Source organism: Ammospiza nelsoni, chromosome 7, assembly GCF_027579445.1.
Source record: "Ammospiza nelsoni isolate bAmmNel1 chromosome 7, bAmmNel1.pri, whole genome shotgun sequence".
In the NCBI taxonomy this organism is placed as follows: domain Eukaryota; kingdom Metazoa; phylum Chordata; class Aves; order Passeriformes; family Passerellidae; genus Ammospiza; species Ammospiza nelsoni.
In genome coordinates this window covers 12,826,737-12,839,393 of record NC_080639.1, presented here as the reverse complement: position 1 = coordinate 12,839,393, position 12,657 = coordinate 12,826,737, and the positions used below count along the sequence as shown (strand labels likewise).

Sequence of the window (12,657 nt, the reverse complement as noted above, 5' to 3'; positions counted from 1 at the left end):
ATTAACAGCCTGGCAGCCTTTTCATCTTAAACTTTATTTTTGTAGGGGTTTATAACTTGGCATTGAAGTCAAGAGTGGGTGGAAACTTGGCAAATGTGGTTCAGCCCAGAAAGTGAATGTTATTTATATTTATTTCTCACCAAGTTTTCAAAAACACTTGGTTACTGTTTTTGTGTTCTAACAAGTAATAATTTGCTGGTTTCAGTGACTTATTCTCTGTGTGCTCCTTAAACTACAAATAGTTCAGAACTTTTTCAGCTCTTCTGAAACTTCTAGCGGAAGGACTCTTTTATTTTTAGGGTTGTCAGTCATGTAGTAGGATGCTCCAATTATTTCATTACACTGAGCAACAGCTTTATGCTACTTACACCTGCCAAGTAGCTATTGTACCTTTGGACTAATTGCACTTGGCTAGCAACAGTGTGTATTTAATGGCATTACTCAGGTGCAGGCTTAGTGCAGAGAGGCTGAGGAGGCGATGGTATGGCCATGTTGGCTCTGAATCGTCTGTCTGTGTTGCAGAACGTGGTCTGAGGCTGTGACAAAGCAGCCCCTCCTCACTGCCCTGCCCACACCTCTGTATTGATGATGGGTCCATCCCTGGAATTAGCACTACTCCTATTGCATATTTCACATTGATTTCGTGTCTGTTTCTGAATATAGAAGTGGTACAGAACTCCTGGTGTAGAGCTTTCTGTGCCTCATTTCAGGGAGGCCTTCTGACATCATGAAGAGCAGCTTCTGAATAGGGATTTTCAGTATTTTCAGAAAGATGAAATATTGCATTATGTATCTGAGAGCGTGTGAGTAACACAGCAAAGTGGTCGTTTGCTGACAATAATATTTGTGTATCACACATTCTGCATTGCCTTTCATAGTTGAAATACAAGTAAACGCTTACTTAGAAATTCAATTGGGTTAAATATTAGGTTTTGTGAGAAAGTGGAATTCATAGTTTTCTTAGTAATTAATTTTTTTTTATTTTTAAAAGCAATTATTTAATAGAGCACTAAAGATGTTACAGTATTTTCCTTTTAAAGAATGGGAAGAATGAGTTAAAATTTCTTACAAGGAAATTCTGGGTATTAATTCACCTAGTTGTAAAATTCAGTACTTGTGATGTTCCAGAGTGACAGTTCTAAAAATAGTAACTGTGTGTATGTATGTGTTCAGGGCATGACCCTCTCTGCCTTAGATTAACTCTGGGAGGAGAAAAGGGCTCTCTTTCTATTTAGAAGAGAGCAAGTCATCAGTAAGCTATCATTCTGAGTATTAACTGTGTAAAGCTTTATATAGATTAGGTTTTTAAAAAGAGTTCAAAACCTCGTACAGTTGTTAATCATTACACAAGTTATAACAGTATTACGACCTTTCTGAAATAAATCCTATCTTGTTACTTGCTGAGACCAATACAGGGATGAGATAGTGGTTTTCTATGATGACATGTTTTAACACTCATATATCAGATCAATATAATAATGCCTATTCAATTGCACATAAGGAGGCTTATGGAATCTGCAACCTACTGTAGAAGGACTTCTGATTGTTTAAAATTACCTAGGTAGGAATAATATTTATGCACTTGCTAAACTCCATTTCCTATTTCAAATGGTACTTTTAGAGAAAATTTTATTTTGTGATGTGTGTGTTTAGTTTTGCAGTTACCTGAAAAGGTACTGTGGTATTGCTGACATAAGATATTTAGCAGGGACAATGCACATCAGTATATAAAACTTGAGTATATGCATTTAGTGTGTACTGTTTTCATTTTTTTGTAATGTGATATCACTTAGAGATCACTGTTGTGTTACACATAGGTTGTTTTTTTTTTTAATAGAGTGAACCACTTTATTTCAAGTGGGCATTTGCGCACAGTGCTTTAAAAGTTTCTGGACAAACTCATGGCAATGAGGCTTTGGCTATAGGAACCATAGCTTCAGACTTTTCTCATGTGTAAATTTCACTGTTTTGTACTATGGTTTCACACAACCAACATGAGTCTGCTGTGGTGCACCTGGGTGAGCTGATGGTACCAGAAAGTTTTATCCACACACAGTGCAAGGTAGAGTTTATGTGGAAAAGATAATAGTTACCAAGTTTGTAATGAGAAGCGGTGCCATGAGCTGCACAGGGAATGGCCTTGTTTCCATTCAGTTTGTGTGAGTAGATACCAGTTTGAGTTTCTTTCCTTTACCTAGATTCCAGGGATTCTGAAATGCTGACCAGTTTTAAAGGTTAATCCATTTGCTGTGACAGATTCAAGTGTTAGTAATGGTATAAATGGAAGTGTCCAAGCTTTTTTCTTTTAGGAAAGGAGGCTGGGGAGGATACCTGCTGTTGGTTTATAGGGAGTTTTCATGGGGCAGAATGAAGCCTGGGAAGTCCAAAAGAGTGTTAATTATTCTTGTTGCTTTTACTTTGTGTTTATTTTGCTTATGTTTCTATGATACTTCTATGCAATTGTAGACTTAAAAAGTAAAGCAGGTGCTGTTGTGTGCAGTCACCTGCAATATAATCCTTTGCCCTAAATGCAAACTGAAATGACAGCAAGCTAATTTTTCTCTTTTAACAGTGGAAAGAGTGGAAAGAGAAAACCTTTCAGACTATTGTGTTCTTGGTCAACGTCCCATGCACTTACCAAATATCAACCAGCTGGCAACTTTGGGAAAATCTAATGAACAGTCTCCTCATGGCCAAATTCACCACAGTACTCCAATCCGAAACCAAGTGCCAACGATGCAAACCATGATCAACCCTGGGCTCCTGTCTCCTCAGCTCAGTCCACAGCTGGTGAGGCAGCAGATAGCCATGGCCCATCTGATAAACCAGCAGATTGCTGTCAGCCGACTCTTGGCTCACCAGCACCCACAGGCTATCAACCAGCAGTTCTTGAATCATCCACCCATCCCTAGAGCTGTCAAACCAGAGCCATCAAATTCATCGGTGGAAGTCTCTCCAGATATTTACCAGCAAGTCAGAGATGAGCTGAAGAGAGCCAGTGTGTCTCAAGCTGTCTTTGCAAGAGTAGCATTCAACCGCACACAGGTACCAATTTCTGTTCTATAACCAAGAAGGGGCAAAGCTGTAGCTCTTGTGGGGCTGTGTGGTTGCTGCAAGTCAGGGCACGGGGCATGCCATAGAAACAGGTCAAACCACTCTCAGTCTTTTCTGCACTCTCTGTCAGTTTTGAACAAGACTGTTTCTTCCTGGAATAGCTGTTTGTTTGCGTTTGGCCACTCCTGTGCCATTACTTGAGCTTTGTTCTCTAGCAGTCATTCTGCTCATGGGAGTTCTTCCCTGGGCTTCTCTCTGTGGTTATAAACTTCCACATGTGCCCCTGCCTGGTTGCCAGGAGGAGGTAATGAGAGACTGAGAGTCAGAGGTCATTTTGGGATTCCTTCTGATGCTTCTTCAGTTCCTTCCTGTGGTACAACTGATGCCACAACTAGTGCCAGAGGCTGCTCCCACAAGAAATGTGTAATGCAAGTGTGCTGGGAAAAGTGTCTGCCTTTTGTACATCTGACACGGGTTTTCTCACTCACCTAGTGAAATGCAGATGTTGAAATGATTGCATGGTAGTATCAGCTTAAGCCTGGTACATGGAGTACCCAAGGTGAATGTGTGTTCAGAAAGACAGGCCATGTATGTTTATCCCACAGGATACAGCATGTGATCTCTCAATTGTGATACTCTAGCAAGGCTTAAGAAATGGAAAGTGGCTTAATACTCAGTATTGGTACAAATTCCTTTTGTGCAGCTGGAATTGTTACTTGAGGTGAGATTCACCAGCAAGAGAAGAAAAGGGGGAGTATATATCTCTAGGAGGTCTGTCCCATGCCCTATACAGTGCCTTCGTCTGTTCTCCTAGATTAATGATTTTCTTTGGCACTGCCATTTTGGAAATGCCATGTTATGAGGGAACTAATTAAAGTATGGAGCACATTTTATTACTTCCCTTCTTCCATTAAATTCATAAGATGGCTGCACTCAGAAAAAAACACTTGAGTTCTGGGATTAGCCTTGAGGATATCAAATGAAAACTACATAGGAATGCATGAGTATTTCCTCTTTAAAATGGTGCTTTTAATTTGGAAAAGCTTTTCATCCCTCTGGGATCATAGCCTGTTGTATATAAAGCCTGGTATAATCAAGGTGGATGGTATTGACAGAATGACATATTCTGAACTGGAGTGAGAGGTCGGCAATAACATTGCCAGTGAGGGTTTTGTCACTGTCAAGGAACATGAAGCTCTCCTTCAGCCACACTGGGAGACCTGGGCTGGTAATGCCCAAGTGTGCTGTTAAATCAGAGGCTTATTCCCCAACAAGTAAGATACTACCTGCTTCTTAGCCCTCCATGATAAGTAAATCAGTGTACATCCTGATTCCAGAACAGGCAAGTCTTACAGCATCCGTAGAAGATTTGCACATCTCACAAGTGTTTTGTTAGTCAACAGTGCCCTAATACAGAAGACCAGTGGTCTTACATACAGTGCATCATGTCCCCAGGAGCCATTCCTGCAGCAGAAGAGTGTAGATAGACACTCAAGTTTCCATGTCCTCAGGTGTTAATTCCAACTCAAATCAAGCTCCCCTCACATGAAGAGCTGTTCAGGGTATTAAGAAGAGGGGCTCAGGCAGTCAGTATTGCACTACATAATAGAAGGTGTGGGATATTCCCACACATCTCTGGTGGAGAAGCAAACTCTGTAAAAGGCACTTAGAGTGGAAATTTAAGTCTACTCTCACCTCCTTGCATCCCCCGTGCTGCCTGTGAGGTACAGAGAGGTGTGTGTTTCTCTCTGGAAAGGTTTGGGTTTGTTGTATTTTACCGAAGTGCCAGCATTGGAAACTGGAGGTCTGTTGTTTCTCCTGATGGTACCAAATAATAGATGCTGTGTGCCAGCCAGCTAATAATGGCATTAATCATTGCATTATGGGCCACTGCTTAATCTTTCTTCATGGTAGCTCTGTGGTGCACATTAGCCTGTAATTAAGTATAGCTTCATGAAATATGTACTGTGAGGCTTGTTTAATAGATAAACTATTCCCTAATTTATTTTAAAGTCCAATGACCTACATACTCAATGCTGAAAAGCCCCTTCTTACTAACATTATTTCTCCCCTGAGACCTTCCATCTGAGCAAATCTGTTAAATGAAGTAGAGGAAGCTTTGATCCAAACTAGGCTAAATCCATCGGAACAAGTGGCTGACACTTGTGTGTGTGTGGGAGGGAGAACGTGAGGAGAGTCAGAAGATGCAGAGGTGAAATTGTATGGTTTGTGATACATCCAGATCTTCTCTTGAAGCTGGAAATACATACCTGAAGAGAGCAATATTTGCTTATACCTGTGGCCATGTTGTCTGCACACATGAAAACAAGCACTTCAGGCTGTGTGACAAGTTCTGTACATTTCCTACATACACAGACTATAGAGGGTGAGGAGGTTTTAGTGCACAGAGGGAACTGATGTCTCTCCTTGGTCTCAAACAGTGCAGTGAAGTCAAAGGCTGTCAGTACAGTGCAGTTCTGGTCCAGTGCAGGCTGGAGTTCTCAAAAATGCCTGCCTGGCTGAAGCCTGCATTGTCTTTACATGAGGATAACTTCTAGGTGATGGGTGGCCCCTGAAAGCATGCGTTGGCCAGTGGAGATACTCTGAAATGGGAGGCAGGACAAGGGGGCCTGATAGCTAAGGCTATGAACTTCTTCCTGGAGGAGAATACACACATGGAGTTTGGCCAATCTTCGGGGCAGAGTCCTTGTACCATCATGCAGTTTATTGTCTCCTAATATAGCATTCAGATTGCAACTAAAAGGTTGTAATAACCAGAACTTGCTTATTGCAGGTTGTAATGTTTTGATAAATGGGTAGGTGATGTTGGTTACAGGATAAAAGTAGGACTGAGAGGACTGTTTTAAAGGAAATGCATGAAAATGCACCTTGTCCTTTGCTGGAAAGCTTTTCAGCATATTTGGAGCCGCTGAAATGATCCCACTCTTGAAAATACAAACTGGAAGATAGGTAATTTGAATCCTATTCTGCATAAAGAAAATGAACATACTATTCTTGTCCTCGTTTGCTCAGCATTCCTCTTTGCTGCAGGCTCTTGGAGCTGTAGTCAGGACAGTTTGTTGGGCTCTTTGTAAAGAATCTAGACAATTTTAAATCACTTGATCAGTGAATTGCTGCTCTCCTTGGGAGTGCCCAGTGGACTGCAAAGCCTACAGACTGGAGGAGTGTTTCAGTTTGTATCTTTCTCTTTTTTCAAGCATCTTTTTTTTGCCAATGTTGTGATACGATAGCCAAAACTAGTAAAATGTTTGGGCAAGTGGCCAGTGCTTGTTTAACTGAACAGCCTCTGAAACAGAAATATTCTTGAATCTGAGCTTTTTAAATCAAGTTGTGGGGCCAGATACAAAGAGAGCTGGATAAAAACACCATCCTGTCCAGGCTGCTTGTAACTTTCTTCCCAAAGAGCACTGCTCCCTCCTTCCTGCTCTGAGTAGCTCCATGTGGGAGTGTTGGCTTCCCAGCCTGCAGATGGGAAAGCAGCACACACCCAGCTCAGCTCCTGCCTGGGTAGCTGGTGCCAGCCACTTTCTTTGGATGAAAGGAAGTAACAGCCTGAGGAGGAGGAAACTCCACCAGCCTCAGATGTCGTGAAGTTTATGATGAAATAAGCAGCACTGATCCTCCATGGTCAAGGGATTTGGTCACACCTTGGCTGCAGGTGTGGTTTGAGGCATAGGGGAGCACAGGATTGATGCTGGGTGTTGCCCCAACTTCTGGTGGAACTGCAGGCAAGTCCAGGGTTCCACAATGAGGAAGAGGGAAATAGTTCTTACAGGTGCTATAAACCTTCTTATAGGTGCTCCAAACCCTCTTATAGGTGAGCAGTGACACCTTTGTTGGCATACAAAGGTGTCACTGGTCACCTCTAAGAGGGTTTGGGGGCTCTGACAGCAGGAGTGTGGTTGCTAAGGAAGTAAGGCTGTGGGTTGTGACTCCTTGTTTTAATTCTGCTTTCTTTGGCAAAATTCCCCCAAACAGGAATGGGTTCAGAAAAGAGTCCTTTACAGGGCATTAAGACCAGAAATATGGTTTGTTGAAATAACTGACTCTTCCACCTCTATTTGCTTGTGAGCCAAATCCTGGGCAGAATTCCTTTTGCAAATAATTTTCCCTTTAACTCAAATGAGAGGAACACAAGGAGCTTTAATTCTCTGCCTGGTATCTAGTGAGACAGTCATGCTGCATTCATTGCTGTGGTGTCTGCCCCATTGTGCACAGACTTTCAATTAGCCAGGCTTCTGGTTTGGGTTTTTGGGGGGAGTTATTGTTGGTTTTTACCCTCATAGAAAACTCTCTCTTATAGCATGAAACCCTTTCATGCTGCCTGCTTGTTTTATTCTTGGGTGTGATGTGGCACAAATAGTGTTCTGTTGTACTTGTAGGAAGGAGGGCAGTCTGTAAGGGAAATGCTTACTTTAATAAATTGCAGATTTTTGGTACATGGGATATTTGTTCCAACAGTGGGTTTTGCACTGCCCAAAATTTCAGTTTCAATTAACTTAATTGTATTCAATAGGCTGAATGAAAAGATCTTAAGTAGCATGTGAGTCAGGCTTTCAGAATGAGTGCTTGTAGGAGGTGGCTGCTGCCTGCTCAGCTGATGCACAGGAGTCCTGAGCCTTGGAAGCAAAGGCACAGATCTACAGTGTGCACAAGCTCTGTATCTTTGCTCATTTCCCAGCTTATTTCAGGATAAAGGTCTGACATGCATGTCATATAAATGGTGGCACTTTGTGACTGCAGGTGGTTGGTCTTTCTCTGCCTCCTTTTCCTCATGCATCCACATTTAGATCCGCATGCATATCCTGTCTTCCCTCATAAAAACAGATACCATAATAAAAAAGAGGCTTTATTAAACTAATGCAATAAAGACGTTTTCTTTGAGGATTTAAACACTTCATTTTTAATAATAAAAATCAAATTGTCATTGTTGCATCCTGTATAAGTTTTATTCAAATCAGCCTCTAAATGCTTTGTGCCTAAGCAGCTCTCTCCTGAGATGTATGCATTTTAGCATTAGTTAAATGAGTTTAAGAGCAAGGCTCATACTCTGGCTGTAGGCACTGAATCTGGAGATCAGAAGATTTCTTCTAAATGAAGGATTGATGAAGTGTACTGTGTGATTGACTATTGGTCTCCCATTCATGGAGAGTTAGTCTCAGTCAGAGTCCTTCAAGTTCTGAAGAAGAGCTGGTCAGGGAACAGGATACAAAACCACTTTTTTCCTGATGGAAATGATGACAGAATGGATACGAAGGTGCTTGGTTTGGCTAACCACTCAAATTTTTCCACTGATTATCTAAAGCAATTTTGTTCAGCAAAATTGGACTGGACACATTGCCAGGATAAGCATTTCTGATAGACTTCCAGCATTTCTGCTTCCTATCCTAGTTGGAATTAGAAAGAGATGCAAGGGAATGGAAATAAAGCAGTGAGCATTTGAAAAGGAGCGTGAGTCCTAAGAAGCTTACAGGTACTTCATATAGAGGCTCTTGGTGAGTGCTGTATACTTAGAGGCAAAGAGAAGTATTTCAGAATTGTTGAATGTATCTTGTTCAGCCCAGAATACAATACTGAAGGTGAGACCTGGAGTAAATGCAGAGAGGCAGAGAGATGTCATGGTAAAATTCTGCCTTGAAATGAGAAAAACACAGCAGATGGAAATGCTTTATTCCTTGAAGGGTTGTGAGAAGTCAGTGCTTCTGCTGCAGAGCTCCTGGACTGGCCTGCTGCCTCCAGATTGCAACTGCAAGTAGCAAACAGCTGTAAATATAAATGGTCATTTTAACCTGGCAAAATCAAGTTTGTTGGTACAATTATGATGTAGTTTGGTAGAAACGTGTAGCTAACCAGTGTTTCCCTGGGTGCTGCCTTCCATGCTGGAAACAGGCCTTGTGTGCTGAGAGGGGACAGGTTGACATCACTGACGTCTAAGATTGAAATATAATAAATCTATGTTTTCTGATCCTGCTGAGGGTCACATCTATCCCTGATGGAAGGCAGAATAGTTTTTCTATTGAAACTTGTCAGTATAAGTGTAGGGCTTAAAAATACTTGGAACTTTAAGCACTGCAGAAGCAATATTTTTCTGGTATTTCAGCATTTTTTCTGTTGCTCTTGGCCATAGCTGAAGTATGGAGAGGCACAAATAGACTGAAAGTCTGAAAAAGTGTTTATGCTTTTTCAGTCTTTCATATATATAATTTCCTTATACAGAACATATAAACTGAGGTTTAGCGCATTAGTTGGGTTTATTTAAATTTTTGCCTTGGCCAGTGTTTTGATTGTCCAAAGCCTGTTCTGAACCTCTTTAACATTAGTGCCTGGTTTTGTAGTCAGATGGCTTAGGTCAGTAAGAGGGAGAGCATGACTTCCATCCATGTCATGGAACGTGATGTGTGTGAGGCCCTGTCCAGTGCTTGGGAGTCTCCTGCTGCCCCATGGCCCTGGACATTGAGGACACGAGTGCCTGGGCTGCACTCCAGCAGCACGGCCTCGCCCCCAGCCAGATTGCTTTTCAAAAGTTCCATTGCAAAATTGTCATGCCTTTGGTCACTGGTAGTGCAGTCTGCTGTCCCACTGAGCTCTCACTGCCACCCTTTCCAGGCCTGAGCAGGAGCCCTTTGGGAGGAGGGCACAGAGGCTTTGCTCTCCTTCTGTGTGCTTTGGTCAAGCCTGTGTTTGCCTCAGAGGCTGGTCAGTTTGGTCCCCTGGGTGTTGGAGTCACATGGAATAACATTTGCTCTACATTGCACTGCATCGTCTCTCAGAAACTGCTTAAAAAAAGATTAGGTGCCAGTGAGGTTTGGGTTGTTTGTCCTGGAAATGCTGTAGTTAATAAAAATAAAAGAAATTCACAAATGGGGTTTCATAGAAAAATGCAAAGCAGACTCCTGTGACAGTGACTTTGCTTGCCTGAGGGGACTGCGTTTCAGCTAGTTTGAAAAAACATGGTCAAAATTACTCCTGCCTTAAATAGATTCAGTGACTTTTTTGTTTTGATTGGATATGTGCTTTTTTCTCCACCACAGGTATTATTTTCTTAAAGTCAATTATGGATCCAGTGTGTAATTTTAAAAATAGTCTAAGTTCCAAGGGTAAACCAGGCTGTGCAGAGCCCTTGTCTTAGGGCGATCACACCCCTCGTTTGCAAGCACAGCCTGTGTGAACATTAAACTTCATCAGTTGCCTCTTCAGCAGCCGGTTTAAAAATGATGCAGAGGAGTGGAAAAGCAAAGATATTATCGAGCTACATGTCCTAAAATGTATCCTGGGAGCTGTGTTCTATGTAGAAGATCTGTTTAGCTATTTAAAGTTATACTGACACTTTCTAGTCCCTGAAGATGATCTTTTAGGTTTGCAGAATTGGTTACTCTGCAAACTGCCAGTTTTTTTATTTTTTAATACGTGAGATGTAAGTAAGTCGGAATGAGCTAATTTAGCCAATGGAATTTTATAAGAAATCTATGAATGCTGTGGGTTTCCCTCCCTCACCCCCTCCAGTAGAAACATAATTTGGAGAAATGAAAACAGTCTCTGGCTGGCTTTAGGGCTTTCTCAAAAATAGAAACAGTAGGGTTTGTCTGGCCGGGCCAGTTTCCTCACCACACACCTGGTGTATATCACTTTAAAAAATACATTATGCCTCATTAAATTACAATTAAATGAAATCATGATCATTTGTTTTTCTGGAAGGAAGATGTTTTGCATATTGAAAGCCTAATTTGTTGCAGGTGACAAAAAGGCTGAACAGATTATTTAATATCACTTTATTTTTTATAATGTTGCTCGCTGGTTAGTTTGCGTATACTTCAGTAGCTCAGAATTATATTATTGTCAACGCTATTGCTCTCAAGACACTTTATTTTATTATCCTCCCCTATCACTCAGCTATCTGCTGCTGCTGTTTACCGCTGTTGTTGTTTATCTTCACTTGCAGGAGGACACGAGATTTGTCCCTCATGAGTCAGTTTTCTTATTAGCTCTCCTGCTGTGTACATGGTTCCTAAGCTGCCAAAGCACTTAGAGGAGCTGCAGAAAAACCCTCTTGGCAGCCAGATTTCCTTCCTGTGGGGCTGGAGCAGGGCACAGGGAGCAGGGCTCCCCCCTGCCAGCGTATGCTGGGGAAGCAGCGAGTCCCCCCTGGAGCAGGTGCCTGCCTTAGGAGGAGAGGCTCCCAGCCTGCTGATGGAACAGGCATGCTGCAAAATGCTGCTGTGTCCCTCTAGCAGCTCAGGCTGAGATCCTCGTGGGAGCAGCAGCGCAGGCACCAAATCTACAGCGTGAAAAGGTGTTTGTGGTGATAAATCGGAGCCTGCAAGCACAAGGGTTGGTATCTCAGGCACTGAGATACATCTTAGTGCCATGAGCAAGCCACTTGTACCTGTGAGCCTCTGATTTACATACAGAGTCAATGACTGCATGGAAAAGTAATTGCTGGCATGCTTTCACGTATGTTTCTGCTCTCCATTTTTGAAATTGGACCATAAATTTAGTGAGGCTAAAACGGGAGGGAGAAAAAAAACTGTTTCAGAGTCAGCTCCAGTAGCTTTCAGGTCCCTTTCTTTCATACTAAACTCATCAATTTTTGGAGTTGAGGTTTTCTTCTAAAAAGAAGTTTTACATACATTTCCTTTCAAAGACATAGGGAATTAGAAATTTAAAGAATTAATGGAACCAATACTCCCTTTATTTACTTCATTTAAAGAATTTTTCACTGACTTTAGGGGAAATTTTAATAAGGGCTTGCATTGATCTTGGAATCACGCAGGTTGTCGCTTCAAGCTCCTGCGTGTACTTTTTTTGTTAACCTCCCCCAGCCTATGAGCCTTTAAACTTTAGAAAGCTTTTCAAAATGTCCTTGGCTTCTCTCAGAGGTGGTAAACCCTGAAGAAGAAGCCAGGTGTGAGCATGCAGTGGTGTTGAGGTCGCACAAAATACCAAAGGACAGCCCAGCACTGCTGGTTCCGAGAGAGCAGACCTTTTTCACCAGCCAGCTTCTCTCTCACATCCCACTTCTGAGTGGTGCTAACCATGCTTCCATTCCCAGCTCCAGTCCTTCTGGTGCCCACACTGATCATTGCAGAAAAACGTAATTGGGAGCGTCTCAGCTTGATTATATAGATGAGAAGCTGAAAAGATGGAGCCTACCTTCAGGTTGTGTGTGAAACTTGCTTAGAGCACTTGTGGTATAAACTCTGCTGAAGTAGAGGTTTCACATGTGTATTTTAGTATAGGTGTTGAATAGCAGATAAATGCAGGTACAGGAATATCATATATTTGTCAGTTGGTTTTGTCAAGAAGACTGGTAAATGAGGTCAGTTTATACTAAAAATGTTGTTGTTTGGTTAATTGGCCAACTGTAGTGACAGTGCTTTTAGCCAGGCTTTTTGAAGGAGGCTGTCTGATATGGAAGAAAATAAATGAAAACTAAATACTACAGGGCTTGGGGTATGTGACTGCTTTCTAGTGACATTTTTCTGACAAGAAAGGAGTAAGCCTTGCCTGTCCTTGGACCCTTGCCTGAGTCCTGGCTGTGAAGTAACTGCAAACACTCATGTCAGCAGCCACAGCGGGGCCGTG

At 42.0% G+C, this 12,657-nt stretch overlaps 1 protein-coding gene across 1 annotated transcript in view; it reads left to right on the top strand.

Annotated features, from left to right (window-relative positions):
• The window catches only part of SATB2 (SATB homeobox 2), a 127,809-nt gene that overhangs the window by 71,905 nt on the left and 43,247 nt on the right, over positions 1–12,657 (top strand). The window contains exon 6 of the mRNA XM_059476436.1: positions 2,573–3,045. Within this exon, the coding sequence (XP_059332419.1) occupies positions 2,573–3,045 (473 nt within the window). The remainder of the gene's footprint in view (positions 1–2,572; positions 3,046–12,657) is intronic.